The sequence below is a fragment of the Camelus ferus genome, chromosome 32 (genome assembly GCF_009834535.1).
Source record: "Camelus ferus isolate YT-003-E chromosome 32, BCGSAC_Cfer_1.0, whole genome shotgun sequence".
NCBI classification, from domain to species: domain Eukaryota; kingdom Metazoa; phylum Chordata; class Mammalia; order Artiodactyla; family Camelidae; genus Camelus; species Camelus ferus.
The window spans coordinates 14285771-14313433 of NC_045727.1; the positions used below are offsets into that span (position 1 = coordinate 14285771).

The following is a 27663-nucleotide window of genomic DNA, read 5'->3' on the forward strand; positions in this document are numbered from 1 at the left end:
GGGGAGGTAGCTGATCGGTACCCAATGCTGCTAGGTCCCCCAGCCCTTAGGCAACAAGATACTCTTGTGGAGGGGCAAGTAGGGGAGCGTCTCGTCTCAGGGGGCTGCCTTCAGCTCTCGCCCTGTCCTCCCACGATGGCAAGACCTGCCTTCTCACCTGAGCAACAGGGGCATATGCTCCACCTACAGGGGTGGTTAGGAATTGGATGTGTTGAGGCAGTGCTTGGCTAGACACAGGGGCCCAGGGATGTTTTGGTTATTGACGTTTTTGGTTATGTTTAGGCCTCAGGGCTGTGAACTCTGGCTCTGACGCCTGCCAAGGCTTGAGGTGGGGGCGTCCTTGGCCCCATGGCAGGACTGCAGGGAGGAGAGCAGAGCAGGGCAGCTCAGGTCACAGGGGCCTGAGGGAGGCCTGCTCTCATGGGGACTCATGGGTCTTGGTCAGTGTGGTGGAAGCCCCTGGAGGGTGTCAAGAATGGCAGGGACTTAAGGTGTCAAAAATTCAGTCTCTGGGGTGGAAGGGCTAGAGGGGCCTAGGGAACCAGGAAGCCCAGCCAGTGTGGAGGTGGGTGGCGTGGTGTCTCTTAGGCTGTGCTGTATTTTGTAGTGCATGATGGTTTAGGTTGGGGTCTGAGAGAACAGGAGTCAAGGACTCCAAGGTTCTGGACAAGGGGACAAGCACTTCATTTGCTGAGATGGGGTGGAGGAAGGGGTAGGGCAGGATCCAGCCCAGCTTTAGGCCCATTGGACCCCCAGGAGGAGCTGGCACCTGGGAGGAGGGTGTGATGTCAGCAGCATGATTGGCGGGAGGTCAGCCAGGCAGTGAGGGGGTCAGAGGAGCCCCAACACCAGCCTGGGGCCCCCCTTCATTTAGAGGTCAGGAAGAGGAGGGCAGCAGAGGCCAGAGAGCTGAGAAGGAACCACCACTGATGTGGTACGCGGAGGTCGTTACTGTTGCAGTAGAGGCAAAAGCCTGATTAGAAACGGGCTCTAGAAAGGGAGAGGAGGTGGACACAGAGGAACCTCTTTAAAGTTTCAAAATTCAGTGAACAGCCTAACTCCATAACATCAAGGAAGCACCAATAACCTGAGTAGGAAGAAAATTGTAAAAACAGCCCCCTGTCTTTAGCTGTCAGTCACTGAGGCAGGCCTGCCTTGTTCTGCAGTGTGTCGGGAAGGGCACTCACAGAGGGCCTTCGGAGGGCTCCCAACCCGAGACCCCAGCACAGCGCTCCCAACGGCGGATCACAGAGGCCTGGGCTACAACGTCCCCATGTTCTGAGACACGGCTAGGGGCGAACCCCCTTTCCGTGCCGGCGGCAGCACCACGTCTAGCACTGCGCTGTCAGGTCCTGACGGCCCCGATTCCCCGCACACTCCCCACCACAGCGCCTGAGCCAGCAGCAACCTGGGTGGAGGGGGAGGCTCCGAGGAGACGAGCAGCGGCTGCGGAACAGAGGCTGAGAAGGATGACTGTTTATAAACATTCGGAATTTTATTTAAAAAAAAAAAAAAATCACAACCATGAACATTGTTACAGTTAGAGGCCCTCTTGGTTCTCCACAATGATACTGAGCATGCTCACAAGGGGTTCCCATTGTTTAGTCTTAAACAACCATCTTTAAAAGAAGGAAAAAAAAAACTCAGCACACTACCATTTAACTTGTTTTAATATTTCTTCACAAATGGTGAAAAATACTAAAGTACAGACAAGGAATAATCATAATGTTGTGGCCAACATTATAAATATGGAATTATAAATTTAAAACATTTCTGGTTTAAAAAATAAATCTGGTATCAATGCAGCTCTGTGGGGTCTGCGTCTAGTAGGGCCGGTCTCTGCGCTCCTGGCGGTGCTCGCCTCTGCAGGGCAGAAAGGAGAAGGGGTAAGGCGTTAACCTGGGGAGAGGGAAGGAAGCCCTCTGGCAGCCCCGAGCCCAGCCTCCTGCCTCCTCTTCCCAGAGCTGGTCAGACCCGCTCACAGATAGGAAGGGGCCACATCCCACCTCCACAGCTGGTTTTCACCACCACGTACTTATCCATTTTTCCAGGTCCTCCACGCCCGCCTCTTCTTCCTCCCATTTGTTCCATCAAAGGTCCAGGGGGTCCCCCAGGGCCACCTCGTCTTCCTCCACCGAAGCCACCGCGGTCCATGCCCCGGCCACCACGGAAGCCACCTCTGTCTCCACCACGGCCACCTCTGAACATTCCACCAGGACCACCACGGTCCATGAGGCCACCTCTTCCTCCCCGCATGCCACCAGGCCCACCTCTGCCACGGTCACCACCTAAGGTAAGGGGAAGAACAGGAGAGGACAATCAGCGCCAATATAAAATGGGTGATGCAGAGGCCCCCCCAGGATCTGTGTCTTCTCTCAGAGCAGAAACAGGTCCCTGGCTCACCCCAGCACCTGGGTCACAATTTAGAACTGATGATGGAACTACAGTTGGCTCTCAAACAACACAGGTTTGAATGCGAGTCCACTTAAACTTTGATATTTTCTCACTAAATAGGAACTACAGCACTACACAATTGGCGGATACAGAGGGGAGGGCTGACTATTCTGACTGCACAGAGAGAGTCAGCACCCCAACCCCCATGTCAAACAGTGTGACTTAAAAAGACCGAGTCAGGGGTGCCCTTGCTAAAACTACCAACCTGGTTCTTGGCCACGGGCACCTGCAGTTCACTTACTAAGCCCACCAAGTTAACGGAAGAGGCTTAATACCAAGAAGAGAAGGGTACCTACCCGGAGGTGGGAAAGGTGGTGGAAGGAAGCCTTCAGGCTTTGGGGCCTTACACTGGTTGCACTCTGTTCTCCAGGCGAAGTTCTGGTTTCCACACCCCCTGCAGAGTTACATCACAACAAAAATCACTTACTGAACTAAGAAAGTTGAATAAGCACAAGCACCACCTGAGCAGACAGCCTGCACACCACCACCAGCACCACCACCACCACCACCAGCGGCACCTGGGTCAAACACCACTAAGGGGCTCTGTCCACAGAAGGTGGCTTCCAAGCCACAGCCTCTGGCAGCAACACACCACAGGACCAGCATTCATTCTAGTAAAATGTCTGGACCACCATGTACGTGTGGACCTGTGACCTCCTGAAGGCTCTGAAGCAGCTGGGGAAGGTCTGATTAGGCCACCTGCTCCGCAACAGAGCAATCATTATGCTCCTCCAGACAAAAAGAATCCAGCAGGCCTCTCCAGGGAGGGAACGGGCTGAGACGCAGGCGCCTTCACTAGTAGGCTATCGATCTGCCAGAAGTACATACGGATTGGGGCACTGCCAGTCTCCAGCTCGGTGCTGGACGTTTCCTCCTCCAGATGGGTTCCCTCGAGAACCACGGGGCCCTCTTGGTGGGAAGCCTCCTCTGTCTCCTCCACGGCCTCCCATGCGACCCATGGGTCCCCCAGGACCTCCTGGGCCCCCTGGACCTGAAATAAGAGGACAAATCACCTCTTTACAGCACCAGATGTGCTACAAGATATATGAATCAAAGGGACTCAGAAGAGATCACAGCCGTTGCTGCCCCATCACTGGGCCCGTTACTCCCCCAGGCCCAAGGGCTCTGTCCTTAACTGCAGTCAGCTCCACGACTTTATCATATAGACCGAGTGATCAAAGCAGAATGAATAAACAGCAGGCCCTGGGCTGACCCCCAGGCAGCATGGTTCCCGCCTCCCTGACCCCTCCTCTTGTTCTCTTCCTTTCACTCCCAACTTTGTCGTCAGCACTGATAGTCTACTACTGACTCTACACACCTTTTCAGTATTTCTAACAGGTTTGCCTTCACTAGAAACAGAAATCGACTTTCTCAAAGGTAAGTGTACTAAAAGACCTCTTAAAGCAACAGAGCAGCCCAGAGAAAGTGTCCGGTTATTACCTCCCCGGAGCGGCGGTGGCGGCATCCCTCTGCCCTCGCGGGGTGGCATTCCACCTCGCATGCTGTTCATTGGAGGCTTCTTACGAGCAAGAGAAACTTTAAGTTTGCTCCCTTGAAAATCTTTCCCTGGAACAAGGTAACAGAACATTAATTACTCTCGACCTCCAATTCCTAGCCCCCTTGAGGGATCAGGCAGTAGACAATTCCTTTTTCACCAAGCCCGCCCAGTTATCAGGCCCAATCGTTCCCACTGCATCAGTGTGCTCGCCCATGATCTTCCCTTGGATTCTTACTGGCAAGGCCAGGAAAGCCTTTCATTAAAAGAAACAAACAAAAACAAAAACAACAACAACAAAAAAACAAACCAGGGTGAGAAGCAGGGACAGCAGAGCACAAGGTGGCCAACAGGGGAGGGAGAGCCAGAACCCGACAGTTTCAAGTTGGTTTTGTGTGAAGTGAAATTCCAAGATCAATGTCAATATAAATGCATATAAATTGCACTTACATGCACGTAGATACGTGTAAATGTATATGGCTCAGATAGCTGTGGGGTTTTTGCACTTTCTGGTATCGTTGCTTAGGAAAGCACTAACAACTTTAGCAAGGTGGATCTGAACAACCATGACTGAAAATAAGGGATCTCTTAATCTAGGGTTAGCAAAGAGGTCCTAATATGGCTGAGGGGAGCCAGGTGAGCAGCTTCCCAACAGGCATCCAGAGCAGACACAGGGTCTCCTTGCTCCTACGACTCGTTCCTCCTCCCTGCCATGCCCTATGGCCACACGGGGAGAACTATCTGTCCCTGGTCCCTAGAACCACTTCAGAGGACGACATTCTAAAAGCCAAAATTAATACATTAGAGCAAGATCCTTTCTTTACTTACAAGTTGTCACATGCAACACTTGCCACCAGACCCGCCCCCCCGTGTGCCCCAGGGGAGGCAGAGTTGAGAAGGCCAGGAGTGCGCCCTTGTCGACCCAGCGTCCCTACCATCAAACCACTCCACGGCAGCCTTGGCGGTGGGAGGGTCTTCATAGGACACCGTAGCATCACCTTTGGGCTTTCCTGTTTCCTTGTCCAAGTAGATGTGGATCATGGGTTGTCCGGTCCTCTTGTTCATCTAGGCGTAAAATAACGGAGTTAAGCTGTGACCAGAATATACTAGTTTTCAGGAAAAAATCCAAGTGGAATTCAGCGAAGTCCTTGATACTGTCAAAAGCAGCAATTTTCCAGACACACAGAAGAATGTTAATTTATCTGAGTAGTGGAATTATGGGTGACTTATTTCCTAAACTGCTACGACAAATACGCACTTAGATGACTTTTTCCTCTTAAGATGTGTTTTATCATAAAGACCCAAACAGGCCCAAAGTCCCCAACTGTTGTGAACAGTACAGGTCCCATTCCTTCCCCAGCTATCTTTTCCTGTCCTTACACCTGTCCCAACACCCCGTGTGACACACTAACAGGCACCCAGTGAGCAGCCACCTCTCAGGACGCAGACAGGCTTTGATGTCATCACATTAGACATGTCTCACATAAAGTAAAAACTACCCTTAAACCATTAAGTACAACATACAGAATGTAGTGTGCTAGAAGGATTCTCGATTATCTCAAGTTCAGTACAGCCAGTATTTCCTCCAGAGATAGAACGGATGACTAGTTTTTCAGCTCAACACCAGATACAAGTGCCTTGAATTCAGTAGCCACACTGCACAAGAATATGACTTCATGCGTTTTTTTGCATTAAATGTGCATATGATCAAAGTCTAATCTATACACATGTTTATATATCTAGTGATACTTAACAGTATCTATTCATAGGGCTAAAAAAAGGTAACAGTTATTTATATACACAGGCCCATGCTAACACCTTGTTTTCATAAAGGATACATAAACTGAAAGGAAATGTGGCAAAACAGTGATGTGGATGATAGGATGTGTATTTTTTAATCTTTCATTTTACCAAATTTTGATAGTAAACATTACTTTAACTAGGAAAAAATCCCACATACTGAATAAATAACATAATATAAATCACAAGTAGAGAGAAAAATGTCCTTATATGATTTAAGATTTACCAAAATCAACTATTTCTATATACTGGATCAGAAAATGCTATTCAAAACAGACCACTAACTGAAAAATAAATCTAAAAATAAAACTAATAAAGATCTGCAGAACTTTTAAGGAGATGGTCTTTACCAAAGATCTAATAAATGGAGAAATATGATGTTAATGGTGGGGGAGGGAAGACTACTCAGTATTATACAGATGTCAATTTCTTATAGATTCAGTAAACATCCATTTGGGTTTTTTTTTTTTAAGGAACTTCATAAACTGGTTCTAAAACATATATATAGAAGAGCAAGGAGTAAACAGTAAAACATTCCTGAATAAAAAGAATAAAACAGAAGATTCTGCCTTACTAGGTATCACGATTTAGCATAGACTAATTGGCAGTGCTATTAGCACAGGATCACACAAATAAACAAAGGTATACCAGACAGCCAAGAAATAGATCCAGGTATGGGTAGCACTTTCTATGTGATAGCATCACATACCACTGGAGAAAAGGTGGATCTTTTAAAAGATGTTGCCAGACTAAAATGGTCTCGCAAATAGATAAAAATAAAGAAAATAAAGACACAAACTAGTAAAGAAATGACTGATGAGTTCAACTACATTAAAATTAAGAACTCCTATTATTCAAAAGAAAATGAATAAAAAAGCCTCAAACTGGGAGACTTGCATTTGCAACAACAAGGATCAGCATTCAGACAGTACAGAGAATTACAGCTTAAATCAACAAATGACAAACCTCCCAACGAAAAGTGAGTACAAGACACAAACAGGCATTTCAAAGACAGCATGCCATTAGACTATCATTATTAACAAGCAGGGAAAAGCAAATTAAAACACACTTCCACATTCTTCTACCAGACTTGTGAAAGTTTAAAAAAAAAAAAAATCAGGGGATGCCCAGTAGGGTGAGGCTGTGGTGGAAGTACTGTCCGAGTGCTGGCAGGACCAGCTGTTCTGCAAGGATAAAAGCGTACACACCTTAAGAATGAGCAGTTCTACACCTGGGTACAATCAGGTCTCATTATTCATGGATTCAGTCATCTGCAAATTTGCCTAATGGTCAAAATTTACTTCTAACTCCAAAATTCAGCACTTGTGGCACTTTTGGTGGTTATCTGCGGACATGCACAGAGCATGAAAAACTGAAATTGCCTGACGCACATGTTCCCAGCTGAGGAGGAACAAGGTGATGCTCTCCCCTTTCATTCTAGCTCTCTCCAGAAATGACCAGAGGATGAGAGTGGGGGGACGGGGCAGTGTTCTTGACAGGTCCTGGCTCTGGGACTAGTTGGATGAATCTGAATACCAACTTAGGCAAGTCACACTTCTGACCCTTATGTTGTCTTTGTAAGATAAAGTGAACAGGATCTGTCAGGATGAGCTGTTTCTACAGTTGATGATTATGGTCTACGTGAGACGTATGTCTGTGCACATACTTCCCCTAGGAGCAGTGGTTCAGCAGTCACTAATTCAGTGTTTGCAGTGACTTTACAGAACTTAACTGCCAAGACAAACAAGAATCAACCGTACACACACTAGAGAAGCTAGTGCACCAGGGACATGTACAAGAATGTTCACTAGAGCGTGGCTTCTATATTTAAAAGCTAGAAACAGTCCAACTGTCTACTGAGAAAATGTATGAGTAACTTGTGATATACTTCTAAATGAAACACAGGATGCCCAAACTTCTTCCTCCTTAATAGTTAACTATCACTGAACACACACAACAATATTCCTTTTTACTGTATGCTCCCCACTATACATAAACTCCAAGGATCTGTTTGTTCCCAGTGTAATTCCAGAATAGTGTTGCCTTACAGTATTTAATAAATGTTCTCCAAAATTATGTAAAACAAAGTATTACTGAGGGTACAGCTATAAAGTGAAGAAAGGGAATGATAAAATTCAAGATGGGAGTGGGGAGAAAGGATAAAACTAGGAAGGGGAGAAATATACCACATACTTCAAAGGTACTCATCAAGTTGTACCTCCTATGCTGGGATACAGATACACAAGTGTTCATTATTTTAAAAACTATGTTATGTTCTACATTTCACAAAAAAGTAGTATTCATGTAAGTGTTCTTACAAATTAACTGATAATTATAAAAATGACCCCGAGTTATCAAGTATGCTTAAACCATATCTAGCATTTCTTTTCCTATTAAAAAATGGCTTTTGGGGGGGCATGTATTTTAATAAGCAAACCATATATGGACAGTCTAGGAGGAAAAGTCAAGCAACTTCAGAAACTCTCAAGTCTCTTTAAAATGCTCTGTGGCTGGAAGATCTGCCAGATGACATAGTTATGCTTTTACTTACCTTCACAACTCCACACTGCTTAAAGAAGTCTGCCAAGTCATCTAGAGTTACATTGTCATTTAATCCTTGCACATAAATTGCACTGTTGTCACAGTCTTCATCTGGATCTACAGGTGGGCCTTTCAGAGAAGAGTACACAGAAGGAGTTACTGCCATGTACCTATGGGGGCTTATTAACCAACTGGTCACTGCTGCCCACTGGTATTCACCACAAAGCTAAGAGAACTACCAACCACACTAAAAACAATGCCATGGAACTTTTGGTTTACTTTGTTTTTGTTTAAGATTATTATGAGTAGTCACTCATGATAAAGCAAGCCCCAGACTGCCCTTGACAGCAAAAATATCACATCAATCTACCACGCTGCTGAACTCCAATATGCACTTACTTCTGTGCTATTTGTTTATAAAGCACAATATAAAATTCAGGAATTCAAAATTACCTAAATCAAGATCTGGTCCTTCGTCCATGGGTCCTGCCAACCAGGAAAAGATCATATAAAATATTATTAGTGCACGTCTTGCAAGCTACAAACCTTACAAACACACATAACTATCTACTACACCACCATTTGATGGGGCTTCTTAAATTCAAAATGACTCGCACTGCTAAAATGGAGCAGTGCCCCTTTAACATTTGTGAAAGATTTGCTAGGGTTTGCTTTTTCTTTGCTGGTTTGCTTTTAAACCATTAACCAAATAAACACTCTCAATGCTTATGTGCCAAATTAGTGTTAAATTTAAGTCAACTTTTTTCCTCCAAATAAACCAAATTTAAAAACGTATTCTCCCCCATATTACAAAAGCAGTTGCTCAATACTTCAAGTTACCCTTTGTTTTGTAACCATAGGTTAACCTTATTACCCCTAAGACAATGCCGGCAGTACCCATTAGTCTCTTTTGTATAGATCATTTTTAAACCGCTTATGAAACTAATAAAAAATCATAGTTTTCTAAAAACTGACTGTATTTTTTTTTAAACACTATCCATGGTAATACTCAAAAACTTACCACCAGGCTTATTGAAGCCACCTCGCTCTCCAGCGCTGCTGGGGGGATAAACGAAGAAATGAAGGCCTTTCCCTTTAAAAGCCAGTACCGCTCTGAGCCTTGGGGGGGCTCGTGGGGAAGAAGGGCACTGGCTAAACACATCTCCAAACAATGCATCTCTCTCATCTTGTCACTATGCCTTTCTTCAGGGCAGCTTGCTCAAATTTCCTTTATATACAACCTTTCTTGTCTGATTGTACACACCAGTGTGGTTGTTTCCTTTCATTTCAGGGGCTGGTATTAATAGTGCAATACTTGGCAAACTGGGGAAAAAATACATCCTAAACACCCGCCCCATCAGCTAAAACACAGGGAGAGTTGGTATGGAGGAACAGCAAGCTGGGGCAACTGCTGTGATGAACCTTTCATGTTCATAAAGGTGCACCCTCAACCTCTCCCATGGGAGAGCTAAGTGAGGCCCTGGGCTTCCTAACAAGTAACAGTATAATAAAGGAGACACCACAGTAAAGGCCTACAGCACACACCAGAGGACGCATCCAGCCGATCTTCAGCATAAAGCCATACATTTCAGGGCACTAATGAGTTTAACAATCGCTGTGAAAGGAGAATTTACAACAAATACCAAGGCTCCACGGACTGGGGGTGCAACTTTATAGACGTTATAAGTTGAGAACAATGAGGTGGCAGTATAAAATCACTGTCTTACGTATTTTAATGGGGGGAGAAATAGCAATTGGGACTTTTTGGGTTTTTTCCTTTAAAATCAAGTAAAGGCAGCTCCTCAGTGGGAGGCCTTGAGCTTTTTCTAACCAGTATTGCACCTTTAATACCTGAATATACAATTTCAAGCTGTTGCATGCAGCTTTGTTTCCTTTTTAAAAGTACACACCATAAAATGTTCTCTCTCTTTAAACACAAAAGTTTACACTTTAATGTTACACAATTCTAGAGTATTATTATACCTCCTCTGGTTCATTACCAAACAACAAGTATGCAGTTACCAAAGTTACAGAAGGATTCCATTTATACAATGAATACATTTTGTTAAAAATATTCTATGTATATTTTTCCTCTCCATATGGACACCGTGTCTAGTCCCACTTTTCATTATGCTGCCGGCTGAGTACTGAGTACGGGTACTTTTTAAGTATTGAAGTGTATACAAGGCTCTCACTTTGTAACCTGTAGCATATAAATGCGACAAAGCATGTTAAAAAGTTTCCACGTTTAACAGCCAATGAAAATATCAAAATACTGAGGCAATGAAAAAGGGCATGTTAACAACATTGAGTGCCTTACCTGCAGAAGACACTGAAAACCATCACCACACCACAATAAAAAAGAGGGGAGAGGGGAAGGCCCTTGTCCTGTCCCCAAAGGATCCAACCGACTGCTTCACAGTCTGTTGAAAAACCTATGGGGAAAGCCATGATTTTTTCCTATGGCTTCAGGAGAAACTTCTCATCCAGAAAGAGGGTACCCCTCTGCTAGCAAAGACTAGCAAAATTAGTAGAATTATTATTTCTGGAGAATTAAAATAAATAAACTTGAAATTGGTTTTGCAATAGAAAAATACTAAGAATTCTAGGTGATTGGAGACGTGATGATAGTAATTTCAAGTGTCTACATCTATTTAAAACACCCACAAAGTGAAACCTTTATAATGGAATGACATTCTCCAAATCAGAAGATTAATTTTACTTTATACCAAATTATTCATAAATTTTTACATATTGTAAAATAACTTTCTTCCAATAAAGATTTCACCGAAGACTTTTTAAGTTATGCAGAATATGAAAAATAGTACTTTAAACCAGTATTCAATAGTAAACAGATTTGCTAATATAAAAATTAAAGATCAACTTTTTAATTTAATTTTGAAGTACATTTCTAAAAAAAAAGAAATTCTATTCAGTTTTCCCTTGAACCAACAGTGGCACCAAGTCCAATTTATATTTGTATTAACATTCTGCATAACTTTACTAGATTATACAGGGACAGAACACACACAGAACTGAGCCTCCTGGATTATGTTAACCAATATTATACCTCACCTTCATCAAAGTATAGCCACTGGGGAGGGAAGAGGGTGGGAGAAGGGAGGGGAAGGGCAGGCACAGGTAGCAGGGTTTTGTTACTGATCTAAACACAGTTTTCTAAACCAGATTGTGCCATTAATCAAAATGGTCAAACCGATTTAGACTTCTCAAAATCTCCAATGGGGAGAGGGATCCTATAATTATATACATAACTGTGTAAAAAGCTATTGGATTTTTCTGTGTACCAGGTGCACTCAGGTCATAGTTAAAGGGTTATGGGACCAAGATCTTCATCATTATGTTCAACAGTTTCAAGTACAAACAGAAGTTGGGGACAAACATTGTGGAAAACAGCTGCATTCCTTTTCTGCAGTATATATACCAGGTATTTCAAGACAACCATTCAGAGGCAATTAGTTAAAAACCTAGGTTGTTAGAAGGGTTGTGTGTGTTCCATCCCAACTCTATTACCCACAGAGGCTTCTGACCTCTGGAAACCATGAAGGGAACTGAAAGCTCTAGTTTCAAAACCATTCTTTGTTCTCCCCAACCCAACCAAGTAGATTGGCAGGGAAAAAACCAAACTGCCACTACATATATATATATATATATATATGCCACCCAGATGACATTTCCATGTTTTGGAAGATGGCTTGGGCTCATCAGATTATCCATGGAAATGCAGAAATAAATTTCTTATATCTTTCAGTCCCTTCTTTCCATTGAAAATCCTATGGATGAAACAAAATTAGATAAAAGGAGAAAAGGTTTGCTCTTACCCCATTCCACCGCGTCCTCCTCCCCGCCCACCTCTGCTCATGCCTCCACGATCAAATCCCCCTCTTCCCCTGCCCCGGTTATCAGGGCCACTCATGCTCCGGTTCTCTCCTGGTCCGGAAAATCCTCCAGACTCCTGCCCATAAACACCCATGCTACTGGGGTGGTCCTGTCGGAATGAACCTGAGGAAAGAGTCACATCTGTAAGCCATGGATCAGCATTTACACCACTGCCTGTTGTACTTCCTCCTGGAATCACAGAACTCTCAACTGCAAGGCACTAATCAAGGCACCATCTTCTTTACACCTGATTAAGCACCCCTAATCAGTAGGCTGTTTAAAGTTCAACAAGAAGCTGTTGGTTCATCAAGGCCGAAGTAACCTCATATAGTTAGAATAAACCACTCCCAAACAAAAAAAGGGACTCTGGCCAACAATTTACAGGGTTCTGTATCCTAAGATGTCTCCAAAAGCTGCTTCTTTAAACCACACTCAAGAAATAAAAAGAGCTGAGGTTTCTTGGGTGTTGCTAAGAGGTGGTCTCCATCAAGTAGCACTATTCGTCTCACTGTCGTAACGAGACATACCAATGGTTGGAATTTAATTAAAAGACAACAACAATTGAGGGAGGGATTATATTGTGAAGTCAGCTTTGAGTTTTTGGTTACTTCTCCACGTAAGTAAAACTAAATATTCTGTGAGGTTTTCTTTTTGGTTTTTTTTGGCTTTATGAATGTAAACAAAAACCAAAAAAAAAAACCCAACCAAAAAAAAAGAAAACCCCCAAAACCCACAGCATTTACATGACTATCAAAATTGCAGTATTCTTCAGTAACTACTTGCTCTCTCTCTCTGACTTGGGGTGGGCAGGCCGCAAGGAATGCTGGCTTCACCTACTGCACGTGACCTCCCCAAAGAGAGCAGGGCTGGCACTCTAAAACATTTCTCTGGTTAGTTACAAACTCTTTTCTTGTAAGGCATACTAATAACTAAGTTGGAGAAAAGCCAGGATATTATACCCTCAGATGCATCCTGGACTTCAAAAGTATACAACGGTAAAGAGCATTTCCCCATTTCAAAAACTCCAAACATCATCATTCTTATTTAGTTTTCTCTCTTAGCAACTCACTCTGCTGCCCGTAGCTGCTGCTCTGTTGGCTATATTGACTTGGTGCCTGGCTGTAGGATCCAGTCTGGGGGGGGTAACTAGTGGGCGGCTGCTGCCCATAGCTGCTTTGTTGACCATAGCTACTCTGCTGTCCATAGCTGCTCGGCTGCCCATAGGTGTTCTGCTGGGAGTAACTGCTCTGATCATAACTAGTCGGCTGTGTAGAGGAATAGCTGAAAGAAAAAAAAAAGAGCTCATTAGGAAGGAGTGGCTTACTTCTTCAAGTCCTCTAATATGAGACGTTCATAGTATGTGACATAGAAACCCTTCAAAATGTAATTACTTTCTACCTATCAACGTATCATTGAATGTAAAATTAAGCAAATATCTTTGTTTTGAGAATAAAGCTCTGAATGAGAGGGAAGGGATATTTTAAGGTTGCCTTCAATAATTCCCTTGAGTGATGACCATTTTTCTGGAAATACAAGGCCACTCAGCATGTGTCTGTGTGATCATTTGCCTCTTAAGGATAAAAGTCTAGGTTTCAAATTTCTTTGGTATACACATAGTTTCAAACTTTCAGACATGGCTCATCAGCCATTAAATCTGAGCATTAATAGAGAAAAGACAGACAAGGAAAGTCAGAATCAAGGTACTGTATGAAAGATTTGTATTAGATTGATACTCATCTTTACATGTCATCTACACAGCAGGGAAACTAACCAAAGGTACATTCTTATACAGATATAAAGCTTCAAAGAACTGGTACTAAACTCTGGATAAACCATGATAATGAAAAACAAAAAGACAACACAGTTTACAATTTTAAGTACAATTAAACTAAGCCTCTATCACTACCTCCTTCACCAGAGCTGTAAGGATCCAAAAGCCTCTCTCCATACCAAGGGTACCTATTCAACTCGCCAGGTTAGTGCTCTCAGCGTAGCAGTGTGGGCGGGCCCAGTGGGAGGGCTGTTCAAGCCCTGCCGCTGCTGCTCCAAGGTGAAGAGACACTTACCCAGCCAGATGGATTTGCTCCTAAACCTGCTCATGTCTGCTGCACTTTAATGTATAAACCAATGAAATGAGTACAAAAGGGAACTGCTAATTCTACCAAAACTAAGCAAACACTTTAGGACACAATTCAGAAAATTCATTTGAAAACTTGCATCAAATTAAATGTGATACAACTTGCAGTCCTTCTTCTACTTACTGGACAGCTGCTGGTGTGGTTAACAGAAGACAAAACGCAGAACAAGGAAACACTTAGTCAAAAGGACAGAAAGGCCTGAGCCTAACCATTAAGAGACTGGTGCATGAATGGACCTCTAAATTAAGCTGAATATAAAGTGATTAAGGTGAAGTTTCTTTCTTTCTCTTTTTAAACAATACCCTGCACTTTACCATCTCAACTGCATTGAAGGAGGTGGCTTCTATGGTTCTGTTTACCTGCTTTCATGCACTTCTGTTTCTCACATGAATAAACTGAAAGAACAAAGTTAAAAGAAAGAACCTAGAGTGGTAAAAATGTTTTTGTATTTAGAGAGAAGAGTTTCTGGCTGTCAGGCAATGCTACTGGAACCTAGGACTGAGGTTTTAATGTACAGTATGTGGTCAGACTTATCACTGGAAGAGTCAGATAACATTATCTCACCTGAGGAAGCAGAAGCAAGCTGGTCAACAGCCTGAAAAAAAAATCTGTTTTGTTATTCTATTAGCTCACTGGAGGCCCTGAGCAGGAGAGTGAGGAGACTGACCTGGTAGGAGGATAGGATGGCGGTGCACTGACTGGCTGCATGGGGTAGCTCCCAGGCACCTGGGGGTAGCTGTAGTTACTCTGTCCATATCCCAGGCTGGGCTGGTTGTAACCCCCTGTGCTAGATTGAGGTTGATTAGTCTCAGCGGGTTTGTTACCATCCTGCGGTCTAAAAGGAGAAATAAAAAAGTGAGACTTCTTTCTTCTCAACCACAAAACTCTTGGGTAAGAACTCTACAATCTAAGAGCAATAGGCAATGTTAGGATTGAGTTTGGACAGAAATGCAATTGTAAAGTGAACTACATCAAACCAAGTGTTGGTCTGTCTGCTGGAAGAGAACACTAAAGACAGGGGAGAATCAATCACATTCACAGAAGAGACTGACACGTTCCATTCATTCCATATCAACAGCTATAAAAGGCAGTTACAGTATTTTGTGCTGCCAATTTAAGAGACCTGAGAGGAGAGGTGGTTTGTGTGGGAAGAAAATGCTTTTTCTCAAAAAAGACTTAAAGACAAATAAGAAACTTTAATAATGCAAATTTTAGATTAGAGTAACATTTACAAAAGTCCATGGCATTTTTAAGTTTGGACAAGCTGTGGGTTTACGTTTGTCATCTATTAAGAACAGACCTGAAAAAAATTTCCTAGCACAAACTGCCACAAATTAATCATGTCCCGAAGTCTCCATATGGAAACACCAGAGTAGGGCAGGGGCACACATGGGGACGGGGAGACAAACACACATGAACTGGGAAATATACTTGCTAAGTGACAAAAACCAATCTTAATCCCAAGGGAAAAAAACAAAGAGTTTTCTACTACCCCTCAGCCCTAACAGTTTATAACAGCGTTGTAAAAAGTGAGCTTGAGCTATTTCAAGCCAAGCCCAAGAATCAGCAGGCAGACCAGAGAGGAAGTGGAAGTACTGGTTTCTCTGAGAGCTGAAATGGGTCACAAGCCCCCTCTTTCCAGTGGAAAACGGAGTAGCTGTCACTGATCACGAGATAAACTGCTGTTATAAAGTGTTAAGAATTGAAAAATTAAGAAAAAGAACCAAAAAGGATGATTTATTCAATTCAAAGACAAGTAAATACATAACCCCCACCCCTGTGGCTTGGATATACTGTTGCAATAGGACTTCAAACATTTGAGAACACTCTAGGTCAACTGAAATGGGGCCCTACAGGAATCAGTTTAACACTAACCACTGCACAGGCTGTCTAGAAGATGTAAACTATCAAGTAGCTCTGATTACTCACTGTGCATTTTAGAAGTAATCTCAGTGTTTGCCAGAGCTAATTTCTTACCTCTACAGCAGACAAAAAGTCTAGGTTACAAGTTGATCTCTTGTTTAGTCCCTAAAAAGTCTTCTTTCAAACAGATTTCAATGTTCCTTCAAGACTGTATGCAGAAGCCACCTAAGTGCATTGCCTAAAGCAAAGACCTGAAATCTTCTGTTAAGTAGTAATTAATACTGTTTACCTGCTAATCAGTCATGGAGCATGAACTTAGTTTGCCCAAATATTCACCCCATAGCAGGGCCCCCAGTTAAGAATTTATACTTGCCTGTGGTATCAGATTACCAAGCCAATACATAATACAGAGATAATCATGTCAACTCCTTAAGCTGAGACACCAATGTTTGACTTCCGGATATGGATATATCCCTTCCTGACAACTGGATCGTGCAACTATTTCTTGAAAACACGTGATGCTATGCACCCCCCACCCCCAACTGTGAACTACAGTGCTCTTCCCAGAGAAAGCTATTACCCATTTACAGGGTCAATAAAACCAAGGGAAAAGCATCACAGTACAATTATAACAGTTGTGAGGAAACCACTCAATTTTCTTCCAGCTTTAGCAAAGTAAATACAATAGCCTCCTCTTACCGAAGAAAAGGCCACTCTTCTGAAACAAGACAACCCGCTCAGTGACATTCCTCATTTTGGCCCCTGGATGGCACCATTTCTCTACTAAATGAAGAAGGATGTGTGGTGTGACTGTTAAGGACGGAAGAACAGTTGAGACCTAAGTATGTGAGTAAGCATTAAAAAAGAACCAAGTCACGAGTTCTCTAAGTGTACAGGGTTGCTCTCTTTCCTGAAAGCCTGACGCTGCTGCACCTCAGCGTGAGGAGCAAGTGACGGGGGCCTTACCTTGCAGGCGCGGTGGCTGCTGGCTGCTGCCCATAGGCTGGGTAAGCAGGCTGAGTGCCATACGCAGACTGAGCTGCATAGGAGGCCTGGGTGGTAGTGACCGTAGCAGTGGTGGTATCATAAGCACCAGTGCCGTACCCCTGGACAGGCTGACTGTACGCCTGCGGGGCAGTTGGAGTAGAATAACCTAGAACAAAGGAGAGCTACGTCAGATTTCTGGCTCCTCAGAGATCTGCCTACACGCTCATTGGCAGAACAATTTGTAAACCATGTACTTTCAACCATCATGATACTTTACCCCTTTAAATATCTCCCCTTCAGTAAAAGTAGCAACAAACCAATATTTAAAAGCCTAAATTCTCTGAAAATACTTAGTTGTCAGCAAAGCACTGTCTTTCTCTCTCTTTTTAATTGAAGTACAGTCAGTTACAATACGTTAATTTCTGGTGTACAGCATGTTTCAGTCATACATATACACACATATATAGACTTTCATATTCTTTTTCATTACAGGTTACTATAAGATACTGAATATAGTTCCCTATAAAGCACTGTCTCTTTTGCTCTAAACCACACCTAACAGGAGGAAAGAGAGTAGGCCACAGAAAAGTGCTGGTATAGAAAAAAGGGCTCCCTTTGCTTCCCTTGAAAGCATTCAATAGGAGACAAGTCTGCTTCTGCTAATTCTATATTGGTTTTGCTAACAGGCCTTCTTAAGTTTTTCAACTAAGTACTTAAGTACCCCAAAACTTCCCCAGCAGGAATCAAATGTCCCAGAATGGGAGATAAAAGGCAGATGACACAGCATCTTAAAATAGCTATAAAATAAAGATCCAGCTACCAGTTTTAGCATTAAAACCTATCATATGGAATTACTTGCTTTCAGCCCCAAGCACCATGGGCAGTTTATGTTTAAGGAAACTGGAACTTGAAGAAAATATGTATTTAATTTTCAGTTAGAGGTATTAACTGATTAAACACTCTAAGAACTGCTAATTTAGTTTCGGGTAACAAACAACTAAGAAAATGCTTCTTACCAGCACTAAGATTTGAAATGGCACAAAAAGATATTATATATACAAATTATATCTGCTTATGTATACATGACCAAGGTTATCCTATTTAACTTTTTTGATAAATAATATTTTAAGTTAAACTTAACACTCCCAAAATAAACCTTGAAAAGTTAAATGTTTTTCACATAATAAAACAATCTGAGATTCTGGGCTAGTCATCAAATTACCCACCCCCATTTCTCTTATTTACCTACCACAAGCTAATGGGTCTTTTCCCTGCTCAACAATAAAGGTGAATCCTGTAGTCCCCTTGCTATTTCTCTAACCAAGTGTTATAGATCTGCCCTCACAGTGTGCAGAAACCAAGCTAGGTTTCCTCTCTAGTTCCTGCCTCTGCCAAATCAGATGAAGTTCCCTTTCATCCGGAACTTGGGCTTGGAGTCCCAACTCCCTCAAACCTGCAGCTCCTAACTTGAGTCCCTTTGCTGTAAGAGGTGTTACAATCTTTCCTGATGTTTGGCTTTCCTCCCTCCTAGGCAATGAGCACAAGTAAGCCATGCAATAAAAAATTATGTCTAGTTGTCAGCATTTATGTCCATCAAAGGAAAATCCAAATCATACTGAAGTAAAAAACTTTCAGTACTTAAAATATTTATCTTGAATGACGATTGCTTATTTTAGTTAAGATTTAGGGTCTTAGTCTTAAACTTCAGTTAGAATAATGTGTCTTTACTGTACACATGTTACTAACCAAAAACAAGTATCAACTTCCCTGTGTACAATCTTTAAGTGTCACCTTTTGTAGCAGAGTATAATACTTTCTTCTCCATCCCAAATATTGTAGGGAGATTCTGAAATTAATTATATACAAAGACAGTAATCTCTTTCTCAAATCTGCTGGGTTGAAATGTATGTGAAAGCGTATTTCACAAAATGGGGAGCCAAAACAAGGGAAATTTCTTGAGCTGGCATGCTGTTCATGTGAACTGTAAATTTAATTTAAAAGTTTGCAGAATCCTAATGTCAACCATATAAAGCACACATTTATTTAAATTTAACTGGAATCTATTTCCACCTACCCTTTTACTCCTACACAGATTTTTCCCCCTACGTGACAGGCCATCTATAAGATTTACAACAATTAAAAACCAACAAGAAACTGGTAAGGGCAATAATGCATGTCATAAAACTATCCAGTAACAGATCCTTATAATGCTAAAGATTACACTAACAGACACTAGGTTAATCAATAATCTTTTAATTAATCTGTAGTACCCGCACAAACAGCCAAGCAAAATGATTTAACAACAGTAAAAGAGACCAAAAGCAGAAATATAACACATCTATTATGCGTTGACTACTTTAAGGAAAAATGAGTAAGAAATATCACACCAACCAAAATTTTTGTTCAACTTGAACAGTAAAAACTAAAGTTTATGATTCGTATTTCAACTAATGAGTTGAGATTTCTATAGCCCCCTTCTCATGATCCTTAATTTAAAAACATTCTAGAAAAGAGTCTTTTTCATATATTTCTTCTAATAATTACCCAATGACTTTTATGTATCAATGCAATGTGAGGTAAGGAAAAAAGTACTAAGTGTACTTGAACCTACTTACTACTGTTAGGGTCCTGAACTTGGTTTGGTTCAGCCTTAGTTAGCTCACCAGGTTTAATTTTAGTTCCTAGACTCCAAAAGTATATGGGAGAATTAGGGGAGGTATAAAAGGTCTTCCATAACTATAAAGTCTACACTAACATTCCTTATGAAGTGCAATCGCTTGTTCATCAGGGGTACTGGTTTCTGTACTAGAATGTCCTACACTTTTCATGCCCAGTCATGATGGGACTTTTTCAGCCGATGACAATGTGAACACACAGCTCTATAGAACCTAGGAGTGTTTCCGATAAATGACTTTATCATGTTCCCATAAAATGACCCAAAGACTCCAAAGGCTAGATCAAAGCGGTATTATTTTCAGACTCTGTTTTTAAAATGGGTTAAGGTGGTCAAAAAGATTCAAAACTTCCCGTTATGAATCAGTCATGGGGACGTAACATGCAGTATGGTGACTATAGTTAACAATACTGTACTGTGTATCTGAAAATTGCAGAGAGTAGCTCTTAAAAGTTTTCATCAAAAGGATGTGTGGTGATTCATGTTAACTAGACTTATTGTGGTGATCATTTCACAATATACACAAATACTGAATCATTACGTTATACACCTGAAACTAATGTTACATGTCAATTATATCTCATTAAAAATGCAATAGCTTAAATATGTAAAGTTCATCTCACAATTTCAAAACTCTGCACTAAAAATATAAACTGCATTCAGTTCCAGCTTTTCCTATAGTTGCCAACTAACATCCACAGAAAGTGTAAACATTTTGCATCCTATTTAACAATATGCATTAACTAGATTAGGAAGTACCTCCCATCAAATCCAAGACATTGTCATGCAGTGAGACAAACTACAGAAGGATTTCTCCCTACTAATGACTCTGATAAGACTATATATAACTTGGGGACTGAAGGTAGTTTGAAAAATAAGTTTTTACATTTTTAAGATTTTTGTATTAAATATTCTTATAATAATGATAGGAATGGGTGGTGGGGAGAATGTAGGGATCCTGAAATGTTACACAGCACTACACATAAAAAAGTTATTGTAAAATTTTCACACTCCACTCTCAACCCCAGTATTAGGATATAATTTATTCCAATTCTTAGAATTTTTTTTTTAGCTCCCTGGAATGGTGTTATATATATTTAAGACACATTATGGATTAAAATAATTAACACTTACACAGAAAATAAAATGTGTCTGGACTGGAAACCAACCAACAGACAAACATAATACATGCAGGGTGGAAATCTGTTCCTCTAAGTAAATCTAATCATGCAATCTACCCCTTAGGGAGTAGAAGGAAATCAGCTGGGGAGTAGTCATCTGAAATACCTTTGGGAAGGTGAACAGCTATTATTAAGGCTTGACACAAAATAATGTAAAATAAAACAAAGTAAAACCTTTCCCAAAATCACATAAAGAAAAAGGACATGGATCTGCAAATGGCACCTGAAGCAGCTTTCCATTAGCGCCTTGTGTGTGATGTTAGAAAGTCTGAGGGTTAAACAAATGGAAACACCTAAGGGTTAACATTACAGGGTTAGACAAGATGGAAAGCATTTCCCATGCAAGAATGAGCAGGATAGTCAAACCTGTACTGGTCCCTTCTACTGTGGAAAGCACAAAACAAAAAGTAGAGGGCACACTATCAGATGAAGCAAACAGATGTGAAAATCAGTTTGATTTTTAAGCAGCTCAGTTTAAGAAGGCTCATTCTTACCCAGTATTAGCATTAGTACAATCTTTTACATATTCTCCACTTTGTCCTGAGATTATTCAATACACTGTATAAAACAATTAAAAGGAAAAGTTCTTTTTCCCCTTGGAGTTTTTATCCCACCCACATTCTATTAAAAGATCCTTCAAGGAGACTATAAGGAAAAGGAAAAAAGCAAAACAAAAAAATCAAGCTCCTCCTAAGAACAAAGGATTCCCAGATGCCAAGGTACTGACCAGAATAAATACGCAAGAGCACAGTAACAAGCTTCTTAGCAAACATCCCAGGTAATGTGACCCAATAGTCTCTCCAGTCTTACCAGTAGGAGGCTGTCCATAAGAAGTTGCATAGGCGGACTGCCCATAGGTCGCAGTGGTCTGAGCCTGGGTATAGCTAACATCAGTGGGCTGTCCATAGGTTCCATAACTTTGCTGCCCATATGCCTGCTCAAAAAAAAAAGGATTCAAGAACTTCACATATGAACCATGTATTTTAGCAATAAAATGGACTGACTTACTTCTAAGTTCCTAAATTGGAAAACCGAAGTCAAAAATATGTTTTCTAACAAAAAGATTAAAAAACCCCAGGTGATTACAGTATCATGAATGCTTGTTTCCCCTTAACTAATCCACTCATTTTCAAAAACTACAAAAAAGTTCCTGAAATAACTAGGCAAATCTCAGTTTAATGATACAGGAGATAGAAGATGCCCTCAGATGATAAGCAATGACAGGTGTATAATTGCCAGCACTTAAAGTGTAGCACAGTTTTAGCAAATGGGAACAAATGCTAGGAAGATTAAATGAACAAAGAGAAAGAAAATGAAAACAGGGCTAAAATCTGTCAGACAATTCCGAAAGCTGGACTTTCAGATAAGACTAGGATTTAAAAACTATCACACCACTTCAAAGAAAATGAACAAGAACAGCGCATGTCTCCTTAAGGTTAGCACATCAAAAATACTATCTTCTGAATGTGGACATCAGTAATATGTCAAATTGGCAAGGAATAAGCTGTTCTTCCAGATGTTAGCAAGATTAGATTCTAGATCTGAATGACCAATTATGTAAGATCCGCCAGGTATCACATTCTGCCTGGCCCAGAATGTTTCCATGGCAGAGCTATCAGTCTCCATTTTATGCCATAAGTCATTTCAGAATTTGAGGTGATCCTGAGAACACTAGGTGGCTAATTTCTAGTATCTGTTGGCCTAGGCTTTAAAACACAGACTCATGTACTAGAAAGAGCTCAGAAGCCCTCTAGTCAGGCAGCCGTAAGAGGTGACCTATCACTTACTGTGCAACCACTGGCAAATGTAGTATCCATATACTGCAATTTTTTCACCTGCAAAATGTCACAGTATCACCTTCCTCTGCAGAACTGCTGTATGATTAAGTTAAATAAATTTAAACATAATAAAATAGGTAGAAGGAACAAGCATGGAGCAAGGCACCTAACTCGAGAAACAATACTAGAAAGGAGAGCTAGTAACTCCCAGTTTGAGGACAGTTTCATTTACAATGACATCCCCTTTCAAAGTTTAAATGCCTGTGCATTTTATGATTACAAGCACATTATACTTTCTTATTACATAGTTTTTGAAAAAGATTTGTGCTAGCTACTGTTTTAATGGCTGACAAAAATATTTTACTTGGGGATGCAGCCACATGTAATTGTCCTAAAGATTACCTGGGTGGTCTGTGCATATCCTTGAGTGGGCTGGGCGGTGTAAGCACTGTAGCTGTAAGAGAAATTAAATGCAGAAACTGAATAGAGAACATCCAGATTCCATTACTAAATCCTCTACAACTAGACAAAACTCTGTACTCTAAAAAAACAACCAATCATATCCAAAGTACTGTTGTAAAAGTCTGACTTACCCCTGCTGGGCTGCAGCCTGGCTGTAGGTACTATAATCTAGAGAAAACAAGGAGAGAAGAAAATAGGGTGAAGCCAGCATTTACAAGGAAAAAGGAAAAAGGAGGGGAGGAATTCAGGTGGCAGGAAGATGAATATTTTTAACCTGTATTGAGAGGATCTACAGGACAACACAGGTCCAACCAACTGAGTACCTCTTATCTCTCAACACCAAACCAAAAAATAAGTCTAGGCTAGTTAACCTCAGAAAATTTGAATATACTGCCAGCTAATGATGTCAAGGTCAGCTGATTTGGCAAAGATACTTTGCATGTTCCCATAACCACAAACCCCCCTTAACCACAGGCTGTCACTTCAAATACATGATCAACATCCTAAGACTAACATAACAAGGTAAACCCAAGAAGATCTGAAGTTTTATCTTCACATAAAAAGAAGGCATGTAGGTGGGGAGGGTATAGCTCAAGTGGTAGAGTGCATGCTTAGCATGCACCAGGTCCTAGGTTCAATCCCCAACACCTCTTATAAAAATAAATAAATAAACCTAATTACCTCCCCCTGCACCCCCCTCCAAAAGGGCATGTAACAATATTACAATGTTGAACATGAGAATGGTTACATTAGTAGCTACATCTCCTCAAAAACTTTTTTTTTTAAATCACTCCCTCACTTGAACAAGTTAGACCAACCATAACTTCCTCAGGACTGTGAAATACATGGCAGAAAATAAGAGGGCAGTCATCTCAATCCAGTGCCCCAGAGGGTTTGCTGACTGTATCAGGGCTACATGTGTAGAATAACTAAAAAAACTAAACGCATTATGAGTCCCAGCAAAGAAGAGTTCAGGCAGAATCATGCTAACTGGCAGAGGTGAAAGCATTTAATCTTTTGGGGAATAATCTGGTTTTAGATAGCATCTTTTAAAAACTCAAGTGACTCCAACTAAAAAATAACCCCCCCACAATTTTTCTTCCCCATCTCCCCTCTTTCTGAATAAACCATTCTAAAATTTTCCTTTTCGTATGACATTTACATGCACAGAAAGGGACTTAAAACCCCCCTCTAGTCTACGGAGGTGTCTACAAGAAGTGGAACTACTAATTAACATATATATATTTTAAAGAAGTCAAAGTAATTATTTTTTAAAAACCCTGCCTAATTCTTTGCTCTCCACAAGAATTACACATATTATTCTATGTTAGAAGACAATACTGCCATTAAGGCCGACCAGGTCTTTCCAATCACAAAGCAGTCTCTCATCTGCAAGAACATCTGACAGCTCTTCACGGAGGGGTTTCAATCCCTACTCTATCCAAAGTCTGCCTCACAGGTCACCTGGCCTAGCCGGAGGGCATTTTGCTGAACCCATCACTTTAAGTTGGCTTTCACCTCTCCACACTTCACTAGACCACTTTCCTTCCTCTGTATACCCTTAACTCAGAACCCTGAATCACCAATATTATCAAATCAACTGCCAAAGGTTATCCATAATGAACAAATTGATTTGTTCAACATAATCTTAGCCCTCTATGTGACACATAAAAAGTAAATGCAAATCACTTCTTCTCTGTGGTAGTCACAAAATAAACACACCAGTGAAGTATCAAAAATCAAGTATTTCAACCTACATTCTGCTGAGGTCTCTGTGAGAAATGATTCCAAATCGCTGACATGTTAAGTTCAATGTTTGCAAGAGGATGTTGCTTTTTCACACAAGTGCAGTTATGTAAAATGTAAAATTGGCAAAGATGATACGGAACAATGATCTCAGATCAGTGGGAAACCAGCTGATTTAGCCCCACACTGGTGGGCTAAAGGAGGTAGCAAAAGAGTTTCATGAGAACTTATACTATCTATCTACAGCATACAAATATTACATGGCTTCAAAAATCTACAGCTATACATTGGTCAGATTACTTAGTAGTTACGCTGTTCTTTAATTTCTAAACGTGCAGCTGAAGACTACCCTAAAAAAACAGGTCAGGTTGAGGAGAGAGGGGGCTGTGATCTAGGGGGGCCTCCAGAGTGTTCACAATGTTCTATTTCTTGGTCTGACCAGTGGTTACTTGGGAGTCTATTGTAATTTTTTGTTCAAGTGGCCAGAAACTTTAAGTACTTTTCTACATATGCTATACATGAGGAAGAAAGACATCTAGCATTACCCAAGGTGGTGGCTTTTTAAAAGATACTTTAGGGCAGTCACAGTCCCAACTGTAGAGATTTAGAGCTCCAGACTACATCATGAGTTACAGTCACTATGGGACAACTTTGTGGGAGCCAAAATGCTTTCCTGTAAGGTCAGAATCTAAGGGCTCAAAAAGCTCTTAAAAGGTCTAGCCTAACTCCTTCATTCTGAATGAAAGGAAACCAAAGTCCAGGTAAGTTACATGACTCCCCAAAGGTCCCCTAGCCAGGGCTAACTACTGTGTGCCTGCATAAACCACAACTGTAATTCTAATATAGTATGTAGGTGGTTACCAGTGAACAGTCTGAGCAAAACAGATTAAAAAATTGGACTGTCCAGCCATACACAAATATGAACACGTATTTACTCCCCAAACTTTAACAGGGAAGGGAGAAAAGCACTCCCGCCTTACAGAATTCAAACATGGCAGGGAAGAGGAAGGTGGAAAAGGAAGGTGGAAAGAGCTCTAAGGAAACCACTTCCCACCAAGACACAGTCTTGGATCGTGGTACTCTTCTAGGGGAACCCTTTCCCTAGCACTAATAGCCAGTATCTACCTGCCTGCTTACTGACCACACAGTTGGGGAGAGTTCTTAAACTGTCCTTCTGCTGGATTCTGGACCCGTTTCAAATGAAAACTCTGAAGGACCCAGAGCTTTCCCCGTCTTCCCTCTGGTCTTCTCCAACTGCCTCTAATGCCTGTAGTCCGGCTGCCTAAGAATACCCCCAGAAGCAAAAATGCCCCACCCTACCAATAACCGCAGGTTAGTGCAGGAACAGGCTGCAAACCGCAGGTCGTGTTTAGGCTACACTCTTAAAACACTCCGAGCAGCAAGGACCACCCCACACATCATATTCGAGCTCCCACACCCGGCTTTCTTTCAAAGTCCAGGACGCGGCTCCTTCCCCTCTCTTCTACCAGTCCACGAAATAAACAAGCCTCTCGGCTTAACCTAGGCGAATGAATAAACGTGCGAGACGATTACTTAAGCAAATTCATACGCCGACTGGGGCCTTTTGTTTCTCCTAAGTCAAAGAGGCCAAACATTTCTTTCGGTGGGGATTTCTGGCCTCACAATGCGGGATGGCCTTATTATACAACAGATCTCCCTCGGCGTTTACTGAAAAATGGCCCTGGGAAGCCACTTAATTGCTTTTTGGGTAAGGAAGGACAATTAATAATGGTAAAAATGAAGCCAGAAGAGTCAGCCGATTGGGTGGCTGTAAATGGGATGAGGGGGGCACTCCGTCGAAAGCCCAATCGGGCAGAAGTTCGGCTTGGAGCTGGAACCCGCCGAGGGGGTAACTCGGCGACCGGTCGCCCCAACCGACCCGGCATTAAGGATGACAGGGCTCCCGCTCATAGGTCGGCGCCCCTCGGCTCACAAATCCGAAAAGCCTTTTTTGTTTATTTGCTTTTACCCCCAGGCTTGGGCTGCCTCCTTAGAAATGGGAGTTTAGGTGGGGAGAGTCACAGGGGCACTGGGCCTGCGGTTTTTAGAGCCGCCGCCGGCACCCCCTGCGCCGGTTTCGGGGTGCGGGGCTCGAGGCCTGGCCGAGCCCTCCCCCCACCCCCACGCGAGGCCCCTGAGGCCGCAGGCCCCGCCCACGTGGCGGGCGGCCCAGAGAGCTCGGGGCCGGACGGCCAACACACAATGGAGGCCAAGGCAGACCCCGCGCGCCCCTGCCGCCTCGAGCCCCCCGCGCGCTGGGGGCGCCGGAAGGTTCCAGAACCGGCCTGCCCGGTGGGGGGAGGGGAGTGGAAGGGAACGCCGGCCGTCGAGCTCCTCGGGCCGCGGCGGGTACCTCACACCTTTCTCGGCAAGTCCACTCAGCCGTCCCAGCCACCCACAAAGACGAGCAGCCCCCGACTTGGGAGTCTTGGCCGTCGCCGGCGCGACCGCAGTTCCACCACACTCACCCGTGGACGCCATTTTCTCTCCTTCCTTCTCGTTCTCTCAACGTCCGTCTCCCTCTCGCTTTCCCTCTAGGCGCCGCACTGCGCAGGCGCGAAATCCGCAACCTCGGGCGCTACCATCGGGCCAGGCTACAGGGGTGGGAGAAGGAGGGATGAATCAC

The 27663-nt window shown here is 42.4% G+C and overlaps 1 protein-coding gene across 2 annotated transcripts; it reads right to left on the bottom strand.

Annotated features, from left to right (window-relative positions):
• Positions 1-1470: 1470 nt before the first annotated feature.
• EWSR1 (EWS RNA binding protein 1) lies at positions 1471-27627 on the bottom strand. 2 transcript variants are annotated; one of them, XM_032471958.1, is made up of 17 exons: positions 27506-27627; positions 23402-23438; positions 23211-23262; positions 21841-21964; positions 17155-17341; positions 14993-15160; positions 13257-13468; positions 12130-12310; positions 9312-9349; positions 8744-8776; positions 8301-8419; positions 4885-5014; positions 3895-4020; positions 3283-3445; positions 2751-2848; positions 2036-2288; positions 1471-1863 (listed from the first exon to the last, which is right to left on the bottom strand). In XM_032471958.1, exons 1-17 carry the CDS (start codon positions 27516-27518, stop codon positions 1824-1826), a joined length of 1974 nt encoding a protein of 657 aa, XP_032327849.1. In that variant the 5' UTR covers positions 27519-27627; the 3' UTR covers positions 1471-1823. The 2 variants fall into 2 exon arrangements, with proteins under 2 accessions (XP_032327849.1, XP_032327850.1); XM_032471959.1 differs by having other exon boundaries at positions 9312-9346; positions 27506-27582.
• Between the last annotated feature and the right edge of the window lie 36 nt (positions 27628-27663).